Source organism: Oncorhynchus nerka, linkage group LG6 (genome assembly GCF_034236695.1).
Source record: "Oncorhynchus nerka isolate Pitt River linkage group LG6, Oner_Uvic_2.0, whole genome shotgun sequence".
Lineage (NCBI taxonomy): Eukaryota > Metazoa > Chordata > Actinopteri > Salmoniformes > Salmonidae > Oncorhynchus > Oncorhynchus nerka.
In genome coordinates this window covers 58,421,016-58,447,004 of record NC_088401.1, presented here as the reverse complement: position 1 = coordinate 58,447,004, position 25,989 = coordinate 58,421,016, and the positions used below count along the sequence as shown (strand labels likewise).

Here is a 25,989-nt window from a genome sequence, read left to right as displayed (position 1 = left end):
GTAGGAATTTTATGCATAATTCATTCAATGAGAGGATGTTCAAAAAAGGCTTTTATTTAGAAAAGAAAACCCCCATGCTGACCTCTGCCTTCAAAAACAACAGTTGTAGATAGAAAGTGGCAATTGGTCATCTACACAAAGCGTCCTCTAATACCAATAAATAAAATATTCTTCCCGTTGTGTGAAACACATCTTTCACAAAAGAGATCCGTTACAAACCCATCCCATGACTGGAATGACCTGATTATGCAGTTTGTATGTGTTCATTTGTTTGATAGAATGGTATTGAAAGTCTTTGTACATTTCTCAAACTTTCACTAAGCAATACTCAGTCTATAATACTTCAATTGTGGTTCAAAATGCTATAAATAGCCTAACCTGGATGTCCAAAAACTGTAGATATGCCATCAGTGCATTGCTGTAGGCACAAATGTATATTTTATCATTTGTTTTGACGTATGGAAAGTTTAAACTTTACTTACATAAAAGGATAACAAAAACACCAAAAGCCATTTGTTGTAACATTACCTTTGATAATCAAGGTAACAATGATTATTTAAAAAGTTCAGCTAAACTCACAAAAGGTGCCAAAGGGTTTTCATTATGATCACTATCTTCATGGAGGTTGTGGTCTCTGGAAGACTGGAAATAAGAAGTTGACAAACTTACTCACAATCTGAGTGGGACAGAAAGAGATACCGGATGAATCGGTGCTTCCGATTACTTCTGGAATTTTTTTAGATGGATTTCAGTCTTTTTTTTTTTTGGCCTCTTCCAGAGACCACTTTTCAAAGATAACTGCTCCATCTGCAAAATAAAAACAAAGAGATCTTAAACACGCAACCTTTCCACCCAGCTAAACAGGCCAGTGCACACGGGGTGACGGATGCTTAATACCTTGCTTAGCTACAACTAGTTCAGTTAAATGTAACAACACACTTCAAAGCTCAGGACACAGTCCTCTGACACCTTTAAGTAACAGCAAACTACACTGAGTGAATGTATGATATCAGCACACCCAATGCAAGTATACAATGACCACATTAAAAGTAGTTTAGACCTATACGGCGAATTCATTTCCTTCAGGGAGAGTACGGGAGAACATCTTAGTGAGGATGTACTAAATATAGAACAAAACATGATATGCCTTGGTAAAAACTAGGGTTCATCCACATTTATTTGTGAAATATAACTACAGTGCAGCCTTGGTTTCCAATTACTGGTATTGAAACAAATTGGTCTCTTGGATACCTGGTAAATCTAGGGCTAGCGGTATTAGTGACCCGGGTTATAAGTAGCCTAGATCTTAAGTTGGCCACATTTCACGCCGGCTAGCCTTAATCCTGGGCTGTCTGACGAAGGTTTTTGATGACTCTATTCCAAAGAGAAAAGATGACACAGGGTTACAATGACTTCTAGACCATTTTCAAAAGGGGCAGAATATGCTACGCTACGCTAAACAACCAAACACAAGAGGCCTGTATCAAATGAATGTTGGTGAATAGCTGAGTCATTCGAATTTGATCACTGCAATGGGGGACAGTGCATTGGATAATGCATTATATCAATATATGCTGTATCTACCTTCATATTGAATGGTTTCAAGCTGAGAGAAACTCACAGGCGTTCAGCTTTCAATGTGCTCTTCAAAAACAACCTTTACTCCATACAAAATATCCAGTGCTTCAGCTTCATGTCAGCACTTGGAGGGGGAGACTATCCTCTCGAAACTGACCAGCACACTACTATACACCCACACTCCCAAAGTTACAAATCTTTTATCAGTAAGATATCTTTGTCACAGGAAAAAAAGCTTCCAACCTTCAGACAATGGAAAAAAATCCCAAACCGATGGCCAAAGACCCCTTCCAAAGGTCAATCTGAGTCCAGGTGGACATTTTTGCATTTGCACAGATTAGATGGGCATTTATGATCTCAACAATATTTTATCGCAACACTCAAAAAATAAGCCTGTACAGTACATGAAGGGAGAAGACTCACAAACATGGAGCAAAAAATAAAAGTCCAAATGAAAGTCAGCACATCCACCTGAAGTCAGTCTGACATTCCACATGACAGTTAAAACAGATTATTGCACTGGTTTCGTGTGTCTATGGACGGGCAGTCATATAAATAACAACAAACAATAATTGCAATCATAACAATAATAATAACAATGCTAGTAATAAACAATTCTGACTTAGCCCCCCCACACCCCAATTTTACCACTGCTGCCAACTAAAGTCGTCGTTTGTGCCGAAGACCAAAAAGAATCCCAGAATGGTTGCGAAGATGACTACATTGCCTGTTAACACAAGCGCACATGCTCCCCAGGCAATCTGTAAACAAACATAAATAATTCAGTCAACATATGTTACAAAATTCTGCATTGCATACTTTCAATCTGTTTGGACTGAGCAAATCACAGCCCTTTTTTAAGTGTTGTTTAGTAACGGATTTGAGCATTTCTTGTTATTACACAAATGGTAGCCTATAAGATGTAGCCCAACAGTCCTATAAGGAATGGTCCTTATTCCATTTGTGTAACACCAAAAATGTATGCAATTTAGAAAGCAATTACTTGTAACAACAAAGCTAACGCAATGTTGTTACTGCACAGGTATGAGGACAAAGTGTTGTCGGACACCCCTTAGCCTACACAAGTAAAATCACCAAGATGTATACTTACAACATCAGCTCTTGCGAAAATGATGGGCAGGCCAAAGGCTGAAACCACTATGCCCGTTGTGAGAAATAATGCCAGCTCTTTGCAGGCGTTGCTGGCTGAGTCTGTGTCGTCAACAATTCTCCGGGAGATGCAGTAAGGGATTGGGGCGAGGATGTAGAAGAAGAGGAGGAACAAGGGCCAGTATTTACTGTGAAGAGAGAAGTTCCCGTCAGTTATGACTTGGAAAATACTTGATGTGGGCAGCATCATATTATAAAACCTTGCAAGGCATTATACAGTACTTGTGCACTTGACATTAACGCATGAAACATGAATATGATGGAGATACTTACTCATACACTGGAAGAGCACATCCTAGCATCAGGAACATGAGGCCAATAGCCCCACCAAAGGACAGGCTGATCAGAGCTAGAAAGGAGAGGGAAATAAACTAAACAACTGTGTGTGTGTGTGTGTGTTCATGTAATACTAATTCCTTAGGTCATAATTGATCTGACCATGACCCTAATGCTGTAGACCCAACGAGGAAATAATCATGTGACAAATCAGATGATTTCACATTCAGGGCCTGGCTGGGATGGATTGGGTGAGGGAATGCAGAGTATTTTCAGCTATCATAGATGTTTTTTAAGAAAGTTGCTAGCTGCTAGTATTAAAGTGTATTAATTTAACTAGTTAGAACATTGATTTGTAAACTTCTGCATGTCATTATGACTTAGCTAGCTAGATGGTTAACTAGATAAAGGAGGTTTGAGACAACGCACTTGTTAGCGAGGTCTAACCTTAGCTAATTTAGCTTGTCATAATTGCCTAGCCATAACAATACAACATTAGGTTTGGCAGGACAAAGCTAGTTTCTAACGTGTATTTTATCAATTCGTAATTGCATCATGAGCTAGTTAAATGGCCCATCATCAATACCACAACTAGCCAGGTGCTAATCTAGCTACCTAACGTTAACTGTAGCTAGCTAAAGCGTTACTAACTAGAACACCAATCAAGTTATTAGCTAGCTAGCTACAGTGCCTAGTTAACGTCCTTGTTAGTTGACGTTATATAATTAGCTAGTTATTTATCTAACGTTACATAGCTAGCAGATAATAAGCCGACATCAAATTAGTTGGCTAGCTAAGGGAGTTAGCTTAACTGGCTAGCACTCAGGCAGTGTTAGGTAGCAGCACACCATGTCAAGGCATAGCTACTTGGCTCGCTATGTGTGATTGACTACCTTTGTTGTAATCCAATTAATGTATTATTTAAAAGTAAGACAGCAACTTCCTCACCTTTAATCCCGGCCATTTCTGCAGGACATAAACTCGTCACACAGTCCACGACAACAATACACCCTTAACTAGTACTGCATCAAACAGTCCGTGAATTCGATTTCACCCACAGAGCTGTGTCTGTATTTAGCAACACGCATGCGCGGAATCCCATCAGTCAGAAGAACATGTAAAATAGATCATCTGACTAATCAATGTGTATGCTGAAACGCACCTTGTATCTAAATACGTTTGCTAATTATGATGTTTGTCTTTTTAAATGCATGCGGGTTCTTCACTTTTTTTATTTAGCCGTTTTTGTGATTCTATCCATCCGGAAGAAACATAATTGTGCCTCCGCTGGCAGTCTGCATGGAGTAAAAGATGGCGAGTGGAGGAGGCACAGTTGCTTCGCTGTGGACAGAAGTGAATCGTTGTGGACAGAATGGAGATTTTACTCGGGCCATCAAAGCTGTCAACAAAAGTAGGGGTTTACTCTTGTTCACATGTTTGTAGCTGTCAAATCTGAATAGATGTTCTGTGTTGTTTGAGGGCTGAATGGTTACTATCCAGCTGGCTAGCGAGCTAACGTTAAGTTACAACTCTTAGCTAAAAAAATAAATATGCAGCTATAATCAAGCTAATCACTAATTAGGTAGTTTTTGTTAAATTACAATTTTCCCCCAATGATCGGAACATAGTGTAGATTTTTATTGAGAACAGTAATAGCATATTTTTACTCTAGGGATAATATTTCAAAATTGTCAGTCACATCTGAGTTGTAAACACAGTGACGTGTCCCAATTAGCTGGCTGACTAGTTAGCTGGCTAGCTAGCAACTACACTGTTTTACTCTAGCTATCCTGTAGCTAGCAGCCTTGAATCTGCTGGGAAGTGTGATTCACAGATTTGCACTTTCATTGGAACATTATTGAGTTCTCTATTGCACCGTAAATTGAGATTTGATTAAGTTATCGTTGGTGGTGACTGACCTGAAGGAAAATTATACTTTTGCATGTAATTACACTAAGGGCCAATCTGCGATTGCTACATCACTTTTTATTTTATAAATACTTTTAGATTAATTATATACACTCAGTGATTCTTGACTAGAACGTATACATGCCTCATAAACTATGAACTGAGCTCAACTGTCATACATCATCAGAACCCACAATAGAAGCTTGTTTTACTCCAATGTTTGTCAACAATGTAATTGTAAACCAACGTTGTACAGTATATAACCTCAACATGGTTGAAATGATCATTTGTATCTCATGGATGGTGAGTCCTAGCATTTGTAGCTCTGTCTATGAATTTGACAAGTTACATTTCTCCAGCCCCATCATTAAACTACTAAAACACTGGTGGGGTGTATGCTTTGTTACTGTTAACTGCAGTTTGCCCCTTTTTAATCTCAATTATTCATTTCTTCCACAGTTTTGCATGAAGTCAAGGAAGACGTGACAGCCCTTCACTGTAAAATAGTATGCCTGCTGCAAAATGGTAGCTTCAAAGAGGCACTGAATGTCATGAACACATATTCAAAAATACTTGGCAGGTATGTTGAATATGACTTGTGACTTTAACATAATGTTATATAGTGATAATCTTGTAGCAATGCAAAATCTATAAATTCTTGGTCTGGTTTGAGAAACTCCTGGCTGTACCCTTAGGTCAATGTTTAACACTTTCTTTGTGCTACCTCAGTGAACTCATTGTGTTTGAAAAGGCCTACTGTGAGTACCGGTTGAACAGAGTTGAAAGTGCTCTGAAGACCATTGAAGGTGTTTCAGAACAAACAGACAAGCTCAAAGAACTCTATGGTCAAGTGGTAAGACTTTATGAAAATAAGAAATGACATTAGATGTTGTTTGCACTGCTTGCCTGTCTACCCTTCAGTGGATGATCCTGCCAGCCACAGTAAACTGACCCAATGTACTGATCCCTGACCTCCCCTTTGTTCTCACCATAGCTGTACCGTATGGAGCGCTATGACGAGTGCAAGGCTGTCTACACGGACCTGATCAGGAACTCCCAGGATGAATACGAAGAGGAGAGGAAGACAAACCTCTCAGCCGTGGTGGCTGCTATGAGCACATGGGAGAAGGCTTCTCCGGTGGGTCTTCTGCACCCAATTAGAACAGACTTCTATTCGTACTGATCTTATGAGACACTTGGTTATTGAAGCCATCTTCCCTGAGTCTCAATTTAACACTGAATAATACATTTAATTCCATCCTGTTTTTGCAGGATGATCTTGGCCTGTCAGAGACTACATATGAGCTGAGCTACAACGCTGCCTGTACTCTAATTGGTCAAGGCCAACTCACGGAGGCTATGAACAAACTACAGGAAGCAGAAGGTTAGGATCACAGACAATTGCAATTCTGCATTCTACAGACATAATTCAAAATGCTGTGCGGTAGGTTTTGTCCAGCCCTTTTATGGTTAATGTTGACAATTTTTGTTTGCGTCATTTTTTTCAGAGCTTTGTCGTGTTTCATTGTCTGAGGATTTGGTGAGTGCTCTATGCCTGTGAAATAAGTTCACAATGTCATGGCTGAGCTTACAGATTTAAAAATGTCTTCTTTTTTTTCTTCCAAATTGTGAATCGTAATTTAGGATATAACTGAGGAGGACATTGAGTCAGAGCTGGCCGTCATCCACTCCCAGATGGCCTACGTTATGCAGTTACAGGGTCGGACAGAAGTGGCGCTGCAGCTCTATAACCAAGTCATCAAGCTCAAGTGAGTGTTACTCCAAAGTGGAATCAATTGAGCCATTACATTCATTTGTATGTGCTATTGTAGGCACAGGACGAGAGAGTAGTGGAATCCGTTTTTGTTGAATCCTAGGCCATCGGATGTGGGACTTCTAGCTGTGACTGCTAACAACATCATTACAATAAACAAGGTAGATACACGCATGAACCTTCGCCGTACTGCTAGGAACTACTAAACATTGAAACAGGCTAAGCTGTTATTGACTGTTCTCTTATTGTTGAATTCATGTGGGCTGACGATGTTACTCATATGCTTTTTCTCCTGCAGGACCAAAACGTGTTTGACTCTAAGAAGAAGGTGAAACTGACAAATGCTGACGGTGTCGAGTACAAGCTGGCCAAGAAACAGCTGCAAGCCATCGAATTCAACAAAGCCCTGTTGGCTATGTACACTAACCAGGTATCGGATTTGAATGCATTAACTCATTGTTAAAATTATCCTCCACTCTTTATTCACAGCTTTATTTTGACAATTTCACTACATACTGATGTCAAATCAAAATCAAATCAAATGTTATTTGTCACATGCGCTAAATACAACAAGTGTAGACTTTGAAATGCTTTGAAATGCTTACTTACGAGCACTTTCCCAACAATGCAGTTAAAAAGTACGAAAATTGACAAATATTTCAAAAGAAAATAGTAACTAAATAAAATAACACGGCTATATACAAGGAGTACTGAGTCATTGTACTGGGGTACGAGGTAGTTCGGGTGATTGAGGTAATATGTACATATAGATTTGGTTAGGTGATTGATTGAAGTACATATAGGTAGGGGGTGAAAAGCAGAATGTCCGGGTAGCCGTTTAATGAACTGTTCAGCAGTCTTATGGCTTTGGGGTTGAAGTCGTTCAGGAGCCTTTTGGTCCCAGACCAGGGAGAATGGTGAACAGGTTAGACTGGGAATCTCAACGGTCATTGCTGAGTTGTTACGTGCACCCCACAGGTGGACCAGTGCAGAAAGCTGTCGTCAGGCCTCCAGTCCCAGAACCCAGGCCACCCGCGGCCCGTTCTGATCCAGGTGGCTCAGCTGTGCAGAGAGAAGCAACACTCCAAGGCCATGGAGCTGCTTCAGGTACTTCCTGTTGACCAGAGCCTAACTTGAGATACGTGTAGTTGATGTATAAATACATAAATAGCCATGGAAAGCTCTTCTATGTATAATGCTAGATGTGTGTGTTTCTGTTTTAAAGTGTTTCGCAGACCAGCACCCAGAGAGTGCATCTGGTATCAAATTAACAATGGCACAACTCTATTTGACTCAAGGTAAGGTTGTCTTTCCCTATCCCAATTTTGTTTTGTTTTTTTGCTCGGTAACAAGCAGAAAATAGGCCTATATTTTTTATAATTGAACCTTTCTTTAACTAGGCAAGTCAGTTAAGAACAAATTCTTATTTACAATGATGGCCAACAGGGAACAACTGCCTTGTTCATGGGCAGAACGGCAGATTTTTAGCTTGTCAGCTCGGGGATTTGATCCAGCAACCTTTTGGTTACTGGCCCAACGCTCTAACCACTAGGCTACCTGCCGCCTATTGAAGATGATAAATTAGATTAGTGCTTAACAGTATACTTACTCATTGATACCTAGTGCTGTGCTATCATGTCATTTGATGAACAAGTGACTCCTGTTCTGTCAGAATTCAGGTGTTTGAGCACCTGACCGAGTAGTAAATAAACCTTCATTGGTGTCTTCTCCAAAGGTCACGTTACCAAAGCATGTGACATCTTGAGGTCGATCGACGATTTCAAGCACAAACAAGGGATGGTTAGTTGTTACACTTCTATTATTCTACATCTAATCATAGATTAAAAATGTTCTGAATGAATATTACATCATAACACTCCTGCTAACAAATTGAAATTGTTTCACAGATCTCAGCTCTGGTAACGATGTACAACCACGAAGAGGACATTGACAGCGCAATTGATGTCTTCAGCCAAGCTATTCAGCACTACCAATCTGAACAGGTATTAGTCAACAAGCACATTATAAAGAAGTCAATGTAAGTTTTTTTAAATACTGGAGTGTGTGTGTTGCTCTTTGTTTCTATAGTAACACTGCATTGTCCACTATTCCACTTTGTCTTCCTCCATCCAAGCCTGGTTCCTCTATTCACCTGGCACTCGTTCGAGAGGCCGCCGATTTCAAGCTGAAGTATGGACGGAAAAAGGAAGCCATCAGTGACCTGGAACAACTGTGGAAGTGAGTGATGCTCTTAACGATTGTTCTGTTTCTACTGTTGTTCTGCAGTGGTGATGCTGGTGTATGTCCTGCTTGCTCTACGTGTGGTATTCAGTGTAACAACTCATCCATCTCCTTGCTCCACAGGCAAAACACCAATGACATCCACACTTTGGCACAACTCATCTCTGCCTATTCTTTGGTCGATCAAGATAAAGCCAAGTCGTATCCTTTTTTTCTCCTCTCTGTATTTGAAACTACACATAAATAATAACTTTATTTGTTTTTATTTATTTATTTATTTCACCTTTATTTAACCAGGTAGGCAAGTTGAGAACAAGTTCTCATTTACAATTGCGACCTGGCCAAGATAAAGCAAAGCAGTTCGACACATACAACGACACAGAGTTACACATGGAGTAAAACAAACATACAGTAAAAAAACAAGTCTATAAGGCAAAAAAGGCCATGGTGGCAAAGTAAATACAATATAGCAAGTAAAACACTGGAATGGTAGTTTTGCAATGGAAGAATGTGCAAAGTAGAAATAAAAATAATGGGGTGCAAAGGAGCAAAATAAATTAATTAATTAAATACAGTTGGGAAAGAGGTAGTTGTTTGGGCTAAATTATAGGTGGGCTATGTACAGGTGCAATAATCTGTAAGATGCTCTGACAGTTGGTGCTTAAAGCTAGTGAGGGAGATAAGTGTTTCCAATTTCAGAGATTTTTGTAGTTCGTTCCAGTCATTGGTAGCAGAGAACTGGAAGGAGAGGCGGCCAAAGAAAGAATTGGTTTTGGGGGTGACTAGAGAGATATACCTGCTGGAGCGTGTGCTACAGGTGGGAGATGCTATGGTGACCAGCGAGCTGAGATAAGGGGGGACTTTACCTAGCAGGGTCTTGTAGATGACATGGAGCCAGTGGGTTTGGCGACGAGTATGAAGCGAGGGCCAGCCAACGAGAGCGTACAGGTCGCAATGGTGGGTAGTATATGGGGCTTTGGTGACAAAACGGATTGCACTGTGATAGACTGCATCCAATTTGTTGAGTAGGGTATTGGAGGCTATTTTGTAAATGACATCGCCAAAGTCGAGGATTGGTAGGATGGTCAGTTTTACAAGGGTATGTTTGGCAGCATGAGTGAAGGATGCTTTGTTGCGAAATAGGAAGCCAATTCTAGATTTAACTTTGGATTGGAGATGTTTGATATGGGTCTGGAAGGAGAGTTTACAGTCTAACCAGACACCTAAGTATTTGTAGTTGTCCACGTATTCTAAGTCAGAGCCGTCCAGAGTAGTGATGTTGGACAGGCGGGTAGGTGCAGGTTTGTAACGAATGCTTGCAATTGATCCAGCAGTCCATGCCGTTGCCACTATTATAGACATTGCCGTTCTGAAAGTTGTGCTACCTCTGATTTGGTCCAGTTCTCATTCACAGTCAAGGTGATTTTACCAGGGATATCATAAAGTGCCTAGAACTGTTTAGTGAATGGAAAAGCATATTTTATTATGTCCTTAGTCCTTTGTCCCAGCCTCAGCAAGCACCTCCCTTCCCTTGAAAGCATGTCGTTTAACGTGGACGTAGATGAGCTGGAGAACTCTCATGGCGCCAACTACGTCAGAAAGAAGGCCGTTAAAGTACCGGGAGACAACCTTCCCAAAGAACAAGGGTAAGGAGACCTAATGCTTTTAATTAAAGGCTGTGTTAATTAAGCTGCGTAATACCTGTTTTATACATATGCTTTCACTGTCAATATTCTCTCTCCACAGCCAGGGGGATGTTAAAAAGAAGAGGAAGAAAAAGAAGGGTATGTCCTCACAACACAACTTGCAACATATGTGAATATCTTATCAACGTCCATGGGAAAATGGTGAAAATTGGGGGGCAAAGGGGCAGATCCTTAAGAGGTTTATAAAGTCAACATCTCTGATTTTGATGGGGAATTGCTATTTTTCTCTCGCCTCTGTTTAGGAAAATTGCCCAAGAACTACGACCAAACAGCGAACCCTGACCAGGAGAGATGGCTGCCCATGAGAGAGCGCACCTACTACCGGGGCAGGAAGAAGGGCAAGAAGAAGGAACAAGTGGGTAAAGGCACGCAGGGGGCCACGTCAGGAGCCGTGTCCGACCTGTGAGTAACGCATCCTTGTCTCTTATCATTTGTCACTTTCATTAGCTCTAAAAAGGTATATGCATCTAATAGTTAAACATTTAATACATCTGTCTGACTCCAGATTCATTCAGTTGGCACCTTTTTTCATGCAGTGTGTTGCATTTGGCTGGTAATCACTTCATTTTGCTGTGTTTCCAGGGATGCCAGTAAGACAGCCAACAGTCCCCCACCTCCCCCCGGCCAGGGTCAGCCCAAGCCCCTGCCTCCACCTCGGCCCCCGCTGCCAGCAACGTTGTCCCTCCGCGACAGCAGAAGCCTGCCACTGCAGGGCCAGGGGCCCGCAAGAAGGCCCCTCAGAAGAAGAAAAAGGGAGGCAAGGGTGGCTGGTAGCCTGGAGAACGTTGCAGATATTGAGCAACACATTGGTGACCACCACCACATGGCCCGGAACTCACAGAATCATGAGCTTTGTCATTTTTCTAAGTTGGTTATAACATTTTAATTTTTTTTTACCAAACAAATAATGGTATCCAATTTCTGGTTGTTGAATAAGTTGCAATACATTTAGTAAAAGGCCCCAATGCTTTGTTCACGGTTAGGTTTTCTTTTAAGATGCAGAAACAAATGTCTGTGAACTAAGAGACCTTGTTTGTGTTGTAGACTAGGGGGGTTTTACTAGTTTGTAATGCATATCTTCTGTGCAGAAAAAAATGACGTTTTTCTCTTCTCCCTGAGCCTGAGTATTTGAACACGGTTCCTTGACCGTGAACTAATTTCCTTGACTTGCCCACTCAATTTCAATCACTTGACCTTATTTTCAACCTAAGAGGTAAGCTGTGTATGTCAAAGTTAAAGTATATTTATTTTTAAATCCCTGCATTGTTATCGGCTTAAAGTAAAAAGTCTGTTTTTAAACGTAGACTCAGCGATATGATGCAGAAAGTACACAGCAAAGTGGGTCAATTTCTGCAACAACTAAGAGCGTTGAAGCACGTTGCTCAACTTCTCTGCTGTTTTGGTCCCTTACCTGCCACGCTGTAAACAGCGTGAAGTGAACCCGTGCACAGATACTGTGTGAGAGCGAAGTGTTGCATCTTGCTCATCGTTGCAATGTAATTTTGCTGAGTACCTTTTTAATTATTGGCTAACAGTACATAATTAGGACATTGTTTTAGGAACTGTTTACAATGATGGAAGCAAACTATTTTTGCCAAAATGTGTGTCCCATTGTTGTCTTAATAAATAGGCTTCCTTAACAACTGACAAACTGATGTTGCTTTCTTGTGTTTGTTTTTAACTTAACAGACTTTCCAAAGCGAAATTTATCTGGATTTATGGTCATGGAACATCTCATCCGCATTGTATGCAGTGTGCCCTCTTTAATATCAAGCGCCGCCTGCTGGATTTACTATGGAAATGCAAAGCAGAATCGATCATTCGGATGCAATTATGCATCATTGGTGTTGCACATTTTCTGTTCCTTTCCATTCTGTCATTGAAGTCGTTTTTCAGTCTTACATTTGAAATTGTGACGCTACATTCCCCCACTCCCCAGCCAAGACATGTTAAATAGTTTTGACTAGATAGTATACAGTTTGTCAGAATTGACTTTTCTTAGCAGGTTATGAGAATTAGGTTTACATTTAGGAAAAGGTTTAGGTTTAGCTGAAATCCACACAAAATCATTTTTTGACGGAAATTTGAGATTAGCTGTATCCCATCTAGCCATGACAATTTTATGCGCAAAGTAAGTGTGCATAGGGTGATTTCTCTACATGTCAATAAAATTGATGAGCCGAAATGAGAGGATTAATTAAACATTGACTGTATATGAAGGGATTAAGTCACCGCGGACAGGATAGCAAGTTTGTGTGTAATGTAGCAAAAACTGGCTAAATTGTTGAATATTGGATTTTTTAAATGTGTTATACTATATATATCTATATCTCCATATATTCTAGATCCTGCTATCATAATATTTTCTTGTCTGGTACTTCCTTCCTGTGTGCTCCTAAACACCCGGATATCCCCTATCGCGTTGAGATAGTTTGACTAATCCACTTGTTGTAACGATAACCAAAGACATTAGAACCAGGCTGTGACCGGGGATGCAAACGTCCAGATAATAACCATTATCACGATGTATAAAGACATGTGAAGCAGGTATTTCAAGATTTCGCAAAATTGTTTCTAACATGCCTGGTGTCAGAGAAGCTGCGGTCGTAGGTTTTACTCTCGCAGTAACCGGAGGAGTTGGGTATGTCATCTGGACTTTTGTGTCTTCGGGGGTAAAGGCAAAGAAGGCGAAGCCAAAGCCAAAGCAAGAACCAGAGAAAATAGAAAAGGACACTAGAAATGAAACTGCACAAAAAGTACCAGAACGCGCAAAACAAACACCAACAGTCGTAGTAACAGAGGTAGGCTACTTTTTGTTCATCTTGTGCTTGTAAAATATTTATATTTGATACCTCCGGGATTATGAGGCACGCCTACAGGACGGATGTTTGTGGTTGCTAGTGGAAATAACCTCACCGCAAATTGTCTCGATTTTGGTTCAATCTAAATGGGATTCTTGGGACGTCCCAATTCTGACGTTAGCCCACTTGAAATTTAAACGTTAAACGTTAAGGGTTGTGGTAAGGGTAGGAGTTAAGGTTCAGAGGGCTTTTTACTTAGTTATAATGAATTCTTATCACTTTGCAAGATCCCTGTAACACCAAAAGATTTTGCAATTGTTTTAAGATGCCATTCCCTCAGGTGTTGCTTTATTATTCAGGAACGTGTCGAGACCTGACCCTCGGAAACGACCTTCCATTAACCCTGTTGACTCATCAGTATGAACGATTTGTATATCTCTTTTGGTTCATTCAACAACAGAGCGATACGAACCTTGTTTTAGCAGGATGTTGTATCCTGTACCTTATGTTATGCCTTTTTGGAACGGTTTTATTGATAATATCTGTTGGAAAAAAGTTTGGATGTTGCCACACACTTACCTAAAGGAAGTTTCCTTAAAAATTATTCATAAATATTATCCTGCCAACCACTATATGAAGAAGTTTAAGAAAAACAAACTCAAATTGTGCCTTTTGTAATGACCACCCAGAAACGATGTGGCATCTTTTTTTGGCATTGTATTCATGTAAGGAAACTGTGGCAAGACATCAGGAGATTTATATTTGAACACATTTATGAAGATCTTACACTATTGTGGAGAGATGTACTGCTTGGATTCTTTACCTATGATAGAAATAAGTTGAAACCATTTTATGTAATTCATTTCATTATTCTTTTGGGCAAATTTCATAGTCACAAATGTAAATTTCCAAACAAAACACATTTTCTTACCTTACAAAAATAAATTGAACTATATTTTAATACAATTAATTACTCTACTAACAAATCTTATAATTCTAAGTGTATGTATGTCCCTTATGGTCCGTGTGTAATGTGATATTGTACCCCCTAGCCCAATTGTTCTTTGTGTATTATTCATATATACTTGTGTTCCCCCCATGTACTTCCTGTATTGATTTGTTGTTAATAAAAAATAGGACTTAAGGTTAGGGTTTAAGGTAGCGACGTCCCAAATGTCCCAAAATTGCACTAACCTTAGGTTTGAAAGAACTTTACAATTTCTATTGTGAAACTAGTGTCATATGTCTGTCGTAATGTTTATAAATATGTAATAAGTAAGCACTCCGATATAGCTTATTTTCTGTGACAGATTAGTCACTGGAGTGGCTGAAACAACTATTGTCGCTTGGTCAGCTTGACATTATAATAATGTTGCCAGACTGTATCATCATACAGTGGTAACCTGGCCCTATAGTCTATTCTCAGGCAGTGGGTCAGCTTGTACTGACCACATGATGTGACAGTTCAGTTCAGTCTCATTGACTTCTGTAGGCCTATGCTATAAAAGGCTGAAGTAAAGATAAAGCAAGAAACATGATTGTGTTTGGCCTAAATTATTCCACTATTCACAATCAAATCAAATTTGATTGATCACATGCGCCAAATACAACAGGTGTAGACTTTACAGTGAAATGCTTATTTATGACATTCCCAATAGTGCAGAGTTAAAAAGTAAGACAAATATTTGCTGAAGGAAAAAGTAACACGATATAAACAATAACGAGGCTGTATACAAAGTGTACCAGTACCGAGTCAATGTGCAGGGGTACGAGGTAGTTGAGGTAATACAGTATGTGGATGTAGGTAGGGGTAAAAGTGACTAGGCAATCAGGATATATAATAAACAGGGTAGCAGCTGTGTGTGTTAGTGTCAGTGTGAGTGTGTGGGTAGACATTTGCAAGATTCTAGAATGTCCCAGTATCATGGTTTTAATTAACATTAACTCATTACTCTGGATCAGCACTTGCAGATAATACTTCCACATGAGTGACATTTTTGCCTTTATATACTTTATCTTTGCTTATGGGTTAGCAGCCATAGAGATGTGTAGATGATTCTAGTGCCCAAAAGCATGTTTTAGAATGGACATCGCCATTGAGGAATTTCGCCGTTTTGAAGTAGTCAACTTGGTGGGACTTCCAATGGCTTAAGGAAGGAATAACTCAATTATACTTGTGAGCAAGTATGGTGGCAGTAAATCACCAACCTTGGCTTTATACCTGTTCAAACAACACACTCCAGGTGGCAGTGTGCACCCTTTCAGTTTGTTTACCAACTTATAGAAGTAGTAGAATAAGAAGAAATCGTCTACTTCAAAATGGAGATGGTCTCAATGGCACTTCCCGTGCTCTCATGCTCTCATTGATTCCATAGACAGATACAACATTGTGAACTCTATATATCTGGATGGTTACATCTGATGTCTCTTTGTTATTATGTGTCCTCCTAGGTGAAGCCCACAGGAAAGCAAGTCCTGGTGCTTGGCCTTGAAGGGTCAGGGAAGACCAGCCTGCTGCACTGCTTTGCCACGGGGAGTCTGGAGCAGGATGTGACCCCAACACAGGGCTTTAACGCTGTGTCCATCAATAGGGAGGACCTGCAGATCGAGTTCCTAGAAAGTGAATGCAACCTGCACATAACAATGATGAGAGTACAGAAACGGTTAATTATCTGGATGACCATGATAAGAAGAAATGGGTCTCATTAGTGGAGACCTTAATTCAAACTGTTAAATATGAAAAATGTCAAATGAGTTCATCACTCAATATGCATTCATAGTATTTTCTTGTTTCACAAATGTACAAAAATGACTTCTATGATACCTTGTGGTGAAGAAATTAAATAAAAAAACATGGCATATTTTGCAGTTGGCGGCACAGAGAACCTGCAGCCCTATTGGAAGAGGTACATGTGCAAGGCTATGGTGCTGGTGTTTGTGGTGGACTCCTCAGACGCCGCCCAGTTCCCTTTGGCTAAGAAGCATCTCCACGAGCTACTCGAAACTGACCTTTTCCTTCCCTTAGTGGTACTAGCCAACAAGCAGGTGAGACACATAAGACTCCCATCTCAAGTGTCTTTCCTTGATTCATCACGTCCTCTCTCCTGGCCTCCTTCTCAAAACGCAAAGGGGCGTAATCCTAGAACTTCTCCTTCAATGCATTTTAAGAACGAGATAAGCAGAAAGGACATGAGGAATCGAGGGAAGACAATTCAGAAAGGGCATAGGGTTGCATCTCAATAGACTTGTGGGCATTTCCTTTCCTCGTCGCCTCTTTTTTTTCCTTCCCTATGAGATACTGCACCTGCTCCAGTGTCTTACCTCTGGTTTGTTCCGGTTATTCCTCCATCTCCAGGATAACCAAGGGGCCTGCAGTATCACAACGCTCCATGAAGCCCTGTCCCTGGAGGAAGTGGGGGACCAGCGCAAGCTCTTCCTCATTGGCACCCATGTCAGGAAGGGGGACACAGAGGTGAACTCTGCTGTGCAGGACGCCCGGGACCTGATCATTCAAATGGTGCAGGATGGTAGATAGACTCACCATCTAGTCATCAGATACAGATGTAGGATCTTAATTTGATCACTATTTTGTTGCTGAGAATCTTCCTGCAGAGCAGGAAATGCACATTTGTAGTGCATTTGCATTTTGAAAAGGCTTATAAAGTTGGTAATTTCCACTTGAAATGTTTGACTTGATTTGCCCTAATGAAAAAGATATCAACTTCCTATAAAAATGTATAATTATAATCCACATAATAATTAATATTTCCTGTTGCTGCAGGATTATTTTCCTGCTGTAGCAAACTGGCTCAAATTAAGATTCTACATCTGTATGAATGACCCACTGGCTGAGAGGGGATATCTTACTTTAATTTTACCCCTGTTCTGGCTTGCCGTCATTTGTTTTGATAGCACTAGTTACAAGCTCTATTGACAGACACCATGATAGTGAAAGGCCTCATTCACATCTGTAGAATGATGATGATTCCAGAGAAGCCAAAAGCAGACAACGTGCTTATGGTCAATCTCATTTACTGGCAATTACATTCATTCATTCATTGATGATCATTTACTTGTTTTTCACATTCAGACACAATATTTCAAGGATGGTCTCAACATCCTTACCTATAGGGATTTAATTGATAATGCTTTGTGGTCATCAAAGATCTTCTCTTAGTGCTATCTACAACTGTAGAGCACAATGTAGGTTACATGTTTAGAGTCAGTGCTGCTAGGTAGTATGTTGAAGACTCTTTCAAGGTACATAGAATTATTTTTGTTATTTTGCATAATAAAAGTTAAGTATTGACTATATCGTCTTGAAGGGGAACTTGCTACCTAGTTATATTTTCTTAAAACCAATTTGATTGTTGTGTAACCAAAGCAATCCATCCACATATTTATTTGAAGCATTTTAAAAATGCCAAAGTACAATTTTTCATGTGTCTAGGCATGTTTATTTGGCTAACAATGTTTTGCCTTGGACTTAATTGAAGCTTTTACAGGAATAACTCTACATATGAGCACAAAAAGTGCTTCTTGTTTTCATGTTTAACACGGGTAAAACTACTGGTATAATCTTGAGAAATAAGCAGGTGCCATGACTACAACAGACCTCCAAACCATTTCTGTCATTTAAGCATCAAAAAACTAATTTTTTGCAACTATTTTTCTGTTTTGTCACACCTGGTGATGTAAATAAAAACCCTTGTTGTAAATGTCTGTGTGGCTCAAAGTTTTGTATATAGGCTTACGGTGACATATAACTTATTTTTGGAGTTAAAGTACAGCTAACCATAAATACTTCAGTCATTCTTTGACCTCATATCACTTTGAATTTGACATCCTTTATTGGAAGTCTTGAGAGAGAAGATCGACTCACTCGGGTTTCAACCCGCCACACTCAAGTACAGTTGAAGTGGGAAGTTTACATACACTTAGGTTGGAGTCATTAAAACTAGTTATTCAACAACTCCACCATTTTTTTTAAAACAAACTATAGTTTGGCAAGTCAGTTAGGACAATCTACTTTGTGCATTACACAATTCTTCCAACAATTGTTTACAGACAGATTATTTCACTTAGAATTCACTGTATCACACTGCATGCACTAAGTTGACTGCCTTTTAAAAAGGTTGGACAATTCCAGAAAATAATGTAATGGCTTTAGAAGCTTCTGATAGGCTAATTAACATCATTTGAGTCAATTGGAGGTGTACCTGTGGATGTATTTCAAGGCCTACCTTCAAACTCAGTGCCTCTTTGCTTGACATCATGGGAAAATCAAAAGAAATCAGCCAAAAAATTGTAGTCCTCCACAAGTCTGATTAATCCTTGGGAGCAATTTCCAAACGCCTGAAGATACCATGTTCATCTATACAAACTGTTTGGCCATAATGACCATCGTTATGTTTGAAGGAAAAAGGGGGAGGCTTGCAAGTCGAAGAACACCATCCCAACCGTGAAGCACGGTGGTGGCAGCATCATGTTGTGGGGGTGCTTTGCTACAGGATGGACTGGTGCACTTCACAAAATAGATGGCATCATGAGGCAGGAAATTATGTGGATATATTGAAGCAACATCTCCAGACATCAGTCAGGAAGTTAAAGCTAGGTCGCAAATTGTTCTTCCAAATGGACAATGACCCCATGCATACTTCCAAAGTTGTGGCAAACTGCCTTAAGGACAACAAAGTCAAGGTATTGGAGTGGCCATCACAAAGCCCTGACCTCAATCCTATAGAAAATTTGTGGGCAGAACCCGAAAAAGCATGTGCGAGCAAAGAGGCCTAAAAGCCTGACTCAGTTACACCAGCTCTGTCAGGAGGAATGTGCCAAAATTCACCCAACTTATTGTGGTAAGCTTGTGGAAGGCTACCCGAAACGTTTGACCCAAGTTAAACAATTTAAAGGCAATGCTACCAAATACTAATTGAGTGTATGTAAACTTCTCACCTACTGGGAATGTTATGAAAGAAAGAAATGATGAAAGACATTATTCTCTACTATTATTCTGACATTTCATGTTCTTAAAATAAAGTGGTGATCCTAACTGACCTAACACAGGGAATTTTTACTAGGATTAAATGTCAGGAATTGTGAAAAACTGAGTTTAAATGTATTTGGCTAAGGTGTATGTAAACGTCTGACTTCAACTGTACTTCAGTCCTGCCATGTGACTTCTAATGTCATATCAACAACACAGACCATTGTGACCCAGCAGGTGAACTCAACCTGGTGCATTATAAAGCCTTTCCATCAGGCAAACAAGGTATCTGGAAAAACAGCTACGTTTGACGGGGCATGTTGTCCAAATGCGCATGCTGATCATTATGTTATCCAAAATGTTCTTGGATGGAGAATTTCCCTTTCTTTTAATCATAAGGGCATAAACCCAAATTAATAGTATTCTCCAAACAATTTTCTCTTTTGTAGGATTTTAATACCGATCTCGTCCATCAGGGAATTCTTTATGAATTCCCTGATGTAACTGAAAGCAAGGTACAATAACTACTACGTTGTTATTGATTTTCTTTGTATTGTGAGGATAAATTGGAACAGGTGATAATGAACTGAAACATTCTTGTAGGATCCTGGAACTGGCACAACACAAAGAGTCCAAAACACTGGGGGTCACAACACCTTGGTAAGTAGGCTACTTTTTGAGTATCAGTATTTGCAGATATTTTTATTCTCATGACATTAGATATAGACTTGTAAATTGTATTTTTTATAAAACTATCAGTGGAAAAAAGTTCAACCAAATACTATTTTGTTACATCAACATTCATAGTGGACATGTTTGAGCCATTTTCCCTATTGAATTTCACACCTTGAAAGTCTATTTTGTCATTGATCTAATCCAATGCTTACTCGGGGCAACCAGGAGTCGAGCCCCTGTCTTACTCAGCGCTGGAAGCAGTTCCAGCAGAAATAAGCCAATACCTAGCTAAGCACAAAAGAGACTTCTCAGCATGGGAGAAACACCTAAGGGAATTGTATACTAATTACACCCAGGCTGAACATTATTGATGACTCCATCAAAAGTATGAGCCAACTGTTGTAAGAAGAAAAGCATTTAAGTGCTCCATACATTACCATATGATTGTGCAGTGTCACTACACAATTGTGAAAATGTCTGCTAAGTCTAAATATTGGTCTGTCCTAAAAGCTTGCATCAGATACAGGAGATTTGGCTCTGAGCTCATATCAAGTGCAGGAAATACTCCTCCCAAATGAAAAGTGACATACACACATCCACACACACACGCATTCATGCTACCACACATTACAACTGCTGCTACCAGACTCCTGTTAGGATTGCTAAATACTGCACAATTTAAACACTTGCCCCCCCAATCCCCCTTCCACGAAACAAGTGTACATTCTGAACTATCAATTGTGCCTTCCTGTATTATACTTATGCTAAAATGTTTATTCTATTCTACTGAGCAATTTACTTTATGTTCGTATTCTTATCATTGATTATTTCTTATTGTTGCTGCATTGTCCAGAAGGAACCTGCAAGTAATCATTTCGTTGGATGTTGTATACCATGTGTATCCAGTACATACGACTAAAAAAACATGAAACTTGAAAATGATGTTCAGGCTATTTGCCAATTTCCTGCATCCTCATTGGAGGTGACTGCTCCAGATACATTACATCCATTCGAATTAAGGAAACCCCACCTCTTTAAGGAATACCTAGGATAGGATAAAGTAATCCTTCTCCCCCCCCCCCCTTAAAAGATTTAGATGCACTATTGTAAAGTGGCTGTTCCACTGGATGTCATAAGGTGAACGCACCAATTTGTAAGTCGCTCTGGATAAGAGCGTCTGCTAAATGACTTAAATGTTAAATGTATGACATATCTGTTGGTCAGGTTCAGAACCTGTATTAGATTACCTACTTACTTTTTTGTTTCTCAGCTATCAAGCTAAATCTGTAAGGAACATTAGACCAATAATCCAATCAAAGTTATTTTCAGGAAGCCCTGCCTTGTTAAATAAGCCATTCATTGAATTGAAAAGGCAACAATTGCCAGTAAGTGAGATTGAATGGCCAGTGTGGCCACAGGCAAGCTGATATCATTGTTTCTGTGCTCATTGAATTCATGTCTTAATGTGCTGCAGAAAAAAACTAGTTCTCAAGTGTTCCAAGTGGTTGTAGTTGCACCACATTACGTTGCCTGGCTACCCAGACTCCTTGCTCCGGACAAACGCTACATTACGCCCATGGACGTTCGTTTCATCTCTGCAATGAGTCTGGATCTGAGTACCTCCCCGACCCTTCACAAAATTCAAACACATTTGTGGCCATCTGATTGGTCCAGAAACCAATGGGTTTGGCTAGAGCCAGAACACACGTGAGTTAATTGTGATTGGTCCAATCGCTGATGACTTTGTTTCGTACAACGCCCCTCGTCACCACATATGACTTCAATGATGGCAGTCTCAGACTAAAGTATGTAGCCAGAACGACAGAGCAGTGGAATAATTTAGTCGTCAGACTACCACATAAACCTACTAGATAATTGGAGACAAATATTTGATATTCTTCAAATGTGCAGTTTATGACTAAACTATTAAGTCTAAATGAGATTACAGAAAAAGTGAATTTAGTTCCCTGGGTGCTGCCTGTAGGCAAGAGAGGTGGGCATGTCACCCTCACAATGTGTCATCAATATCTCAATAAACAATAAAACTCTTTACTGACATGTTGATCAGGGTCGACAGAGTCAGATCTGTCTATTCACCCCTCTAAAACACTTGCATCATTAGTGATGCATTTAACCCTTCCATTTGTCCATTGAAAGAGGAGGTTATGTATTATCACTCTGGCATGATGAGACATCCTTTAGCCCAAAGACATGGACAGTAAGTGCTCATATTTTCCTGCAGGAAAGAGGGGGTGATGAGCTCCTCCAAGAAGACACTACGTCCTTCCTCCAAGACCGCCCAGTATGAGCGCATTGTCCGCCTGGCAACACCAAAGACCAGGTCCCGAAGCTTCCAGGAAATGGAGTAAAGTGGAAAATGTGATCAAAACATGCCCAGTCCATGTTGTTAAATACTAGAGTATACGCAAGCATGCCACTTGGCCCAGATCTAAAATTAGCCTCCTTCTTGGACTAGGAAGCCAATATTTTGACATGTTATTTCAGTAGCAAGTTGTGGCTCTGGGAGTGAGGAAACGATGGTGAGACAATGGGGGTTATTGTCCAAAGCTCAGGCCCCTGGGACATTCACAGACAGCCACATAAGTATTTTTATCATTCTTGAAGCGCAACAGCACATATTTGGGCTCAAGCCTCCTAGAAAAGATTCTCAAGCCTGCACACCAGATCAAATATGAAAAACAATATGCCTGTTTGTTTTCATAATTCTGTCTCACACTCTCCAATGGGCATGGCCGTAAAAGAGGAGATGTTTGAGGTCAGGGTGGAGGGCAATGTTGAAGTGTTTGTGTTGTTCCTGATGCTTCATAATGTTTAACGGTGATCCTGCATGTAGAAATAGGAATATTAGAATCTCTGTGGTTCCACAGGCCTCCTCACACGTTGTGGTATGAGTACATCTGCCCTATCTGGCACATAGACCCCAGAGTGAACACTGCTGAGACCACTCCACATCTACTACAGCTAGCTAATCTCAAAGGGAACCACCTCAACTTCAAAAGCAACAGAGGTACAGTGAGTACCTAGAATGAAAGGTACACTCTTAGAAAACAAGGTGCTATCTAGAACCTAAAAGGGTTCTTCGGCTGTACCCTTTTCTTGTTGAAGAAAGTGGAGACATACATTTCCTGTGCTGCCAAAACTGGCCAGACCACCTCTAGGCTGGACCCGCTCTTACTAACCAAGTTGAGGGACAGTCAAATGTCCAGAAGACTCCATTTGGCCAGTGAGCACATCACCTTTACTGACACCCACACAACATGCTGGGAAACAGTTCAGCTCCTAGACCTAGAACGATGCTTCACAGCAATGTGTAACATTGCCTCAATATTGTTCATCTTCTCGATCATTTGGGGAAAGATGCTATGTAAAAAAAACTGCTATGCTTTCATAGAAGATTTCTAGATCCTTGGAAAGGACTCTCTGAAACATGCGTTCTCAACAGGTGTCAAGGGGAGGCCGGCAGGCTACAGCGACCTCACGCCTTCAACCTCTATCAGCTCCTAAGGGACTTAATAAGGACTACATTCTTCTGAGAGACCTGCCATCTTTATGTGCTTGCTTGCATGTTGGTGCACAACGGACAAGGGAAAATGGCACCTGCGAAAAGCAAAATAAATGGGTACAGACTCAAGGGGTCTCTGCTTTTTCAAATCTGTTTGGCGCCAGGGCTGAGATGGTAAAACTGGCCCCTCTTTGTCCCCCACTGGTTTTGCAATCATGTGCAATGAGACGTGTGCTTGGAGCTCTTTCGAACGAAATCGAAGCATTACATTTCATTGTCTTTAGCAAATGGCCAAACCAAACTGTCTCCTTTCTGTCCATTGGGGTTGTTTTCTTTACTTTGCTACTTCCAAGATCAAGTAGCCCCTGTTCCAAAATAATGTGTTATCGTCTTTTGAAATGAAAGCAAAGGTATGATAAAAGGATCCACATGTGTTTCTACATTTCAATCATTTTGGGTTCTCTGTTTATATCATAACCACATGTTGTAAAGATTCCTCATGTGTTTTCCTTGAGAAAGTGAAATCACATACATTGATTCAAAAATAACATTTTCGCCCCAGGAGCTTCAAATTCCTTCTAAAGAGTCAGTCGCAGCCAACCCTCGCTGTATGACCACTGTATCATTTACAAGGGGCGCCGTGAGCTCGCTTTGAAATCCACCGTAATCCTGGTTCAACTACAGGCGCATGTGAGCATTATGTAAAGGTGGACACAATGGCTTTCAAAAGGGTCATGTGGATTTAGAACGGTGCGGGAGGGTTGGTGTAGCCGCCATGGGTGTAGAGCCCCAGTGGAGAGGCGTACGGATCTCAGAGGCTAGACTTCAAAGCAGATCCAAGCGTCCAACTGGGACCTAATCTGGGATAAGCCACCAATGATCGTGACCTGGGACTGTAGGGTAAAGAGGGTTACTGGAAGGTGGAGGAGGCAAAGGAGAAAGGAGGGGTGTGTAATCTCTCTGTCGGTGGCTCCTGCTAGTTGACTCAGTTCCTATGTTGCACCTGTGCCTAGAGAGGAGCTCTGAACTTTGCTGCTGGTTATCTGTCTGTTTGTGGCAGCCGGCTCTGACACTGATAGGCTGTGAGTGGGGAGGCTGTCTCAGTCTGGATCCCGCCGGCTAGATGGGATGCTTACGCTTGCAGAGTATTAGTGCGACTGATCTGGTTTTGGCAGATAACTGCAACACTATTTTAAGCTACGCATTAGGCAACACGTTTATAAACACAGGGTTTATAAACAGTGCATGGGTAGTTTATAGGCATTTCATTACTGATTTAGTCATTGGTAATGAACAGTTGTGTGTGTAAATATATCACATTATAAACACATGAATGAAGATCACTATTGAGTGAAACTAGCTACTTTAACAACTTGCCGATGAAGCCTTTATGAAGTTCAGTCTGCACAAATATTTTTCCTATCAACTCATTGCCTCAATTGCTAAGTATGAAAACAAATTCCATGCTCCAATCTGTGTCTTATTGGCCTTAGATAAGATGTTGTCATATCATCCTTGACTATTCAAAGCTGCATGCAAAAACCCTCTGATCAAAGAAATGTAGCTAGCATATGTAGCTAGCATGCTCTCAACATAATGTCTGTGACAAGGGCAGTATTCATGTTGCACTGCGAGTTGTTAACCTTTTTTATAGCGTGTTGGCAAAATATGTGCTGCATCCTCAACGCACATTTCCTCTTAATCCAGCAATAAGAACAAACCAAGATGTCCTCAATTGCATCTTTTGTTGAATTTCAAGTCCAATGAATATCAACAACAAAAGTCCTTGTGAGAACTATCTTCGCTCATACATTGATGCACATGTGAACCGTATTCGTCTAGCAGCTTCTCGAGTCCTGGAAAGTGCCGTTTGGAAAGTTCTGGAGTCAGTTCCTGGGACCAGCTGGACCAGTGAATCTTCCCGGCTCTGACGCTCACCAGTCCTGGGGTGACAGATTCCACACAGGCCTGCTAAGTCTCCTTAGCAACAGACAATACCAGGGCCCATTCAACTTCCACACACACCTCATGGACCTCTTATAGCATGCTAACAACCACTCCAGCAAGCCTTTCATTCCATTGAATTGTAGTTCGGAAATGACGTCAAAAGCAATGTAGCATTATCTTTCTGATACATATCAATAAAGGAGCGGTGAGGTATCATTTTTTTCAATTGTCCATTTCTTTATAATTTTGCTAATGTTTTTTTTAGCTGCAACACAAATCATATGATTTAATAGTGATGTGCAAGAAGGGACACTGTATGCTTTCAGCTGGAGCTTCCTGATGGGCAGACCACAGGCTGTGAGGAATGCAACAACACCTCCTCCACACTGACTCTTAACACAGGG

General features: G+C 40.5%; 3 protein-coding genes across 4 annotated transcripts; 2 read left to right on the top strand and 1 right to left on the bottom strand.

The window, feature by feature from the left end:
• Positions 1-38: 38 nt before the first annotated feature.
• On the bottom strand, positions 39-4,082 carry LOC115130761 (leptin receptor overlapping transcript-like 1). Of its 2 annotated transcripts, XM_029662197.2 has the most exons (5): positions 3,973-4,082; positions 3,022-3,097; positions 2,690-2,876; positions 2,227-2,339; positions 39-807 (listed from the first exon to the last, which is right to left on the bottom strand). In XM_029662197.2, coding segments are annotated over exons 1-5 (393 nt in total). In that variant the 5' UTR covers positions 3,989-4,082; the 3' UTR covers positions 39-806. The 2 variants fall into 2 exon arrangements, with proteins under 2 accessions (XP_029518057.1, XP_029518056.1); XM_029662196.2 differs by having other exon boundaries at positions 39-2,339; positions 3,973-4,081.
• A 61-nt stretch (positions 4,083-4,143) lies between these two features.
• LOC115130759 (signal recognition particle subunit SRP72-like) lies at positions 4,144-12,304 on the top strand. The gene is made up of 19 exons (XM_029662193.2): positions 4,144-4,435; positions 5,392-5,512; positions 5,662-5,785; positions 5,927-6,070; positions 6,205-6,316; positions 6,441-6,472; positions 6,577-6,701; positions 6,810-6,867; positions 7,005-7,136; positions 7,685-7,813; positions 7,932-8,004; positions 8,442-8,506; positions 8,614-8,709; positions 8,841-8,944; positions 9,071-9,148; positions 10,456-10,593; positions 10,694-10,731; positions 10,896-11,055; positions 11,236-12,304. Exons 1-19 carry the CDS (start codon positions 4,336-4,338, stop codon positions 11,537-11,539), a joined length of 2,133 nt encoding a protein of 710 aa, XP_029518053.2. The 5' UTR covers positions 4,144-4,335; the 3' UTR covers positions 11,540-12,304.
• A 744-nt stretch (positions 12,305-13,048) lies between these two features.
• LOC115130758 (ADP-ribosylation factor-like protein 9) lies at positions 13,049-18,172 on the top strand. Its single transcript, XM_029662192.2, has 4 exons — positions 13,049-13,454; positions 15,906-16,074; positions 16,324-16,499; positions 16,810-18,172. The coding sequence occupies exons 1-4, from the start codon at positions 13,233-13,235 to the stop codon at positions 16,987-16,989; spliced, it is 747 nt and encodes a 248-aa protein (XP_029518052.1). The 5' UTR covers positions 13,049-13,232; the 3' UTR covers positions 16,990-18,172.
• The last annotated feature ends 7,817 nt before the right edge of the window (positions 18,173-25,989 follow it).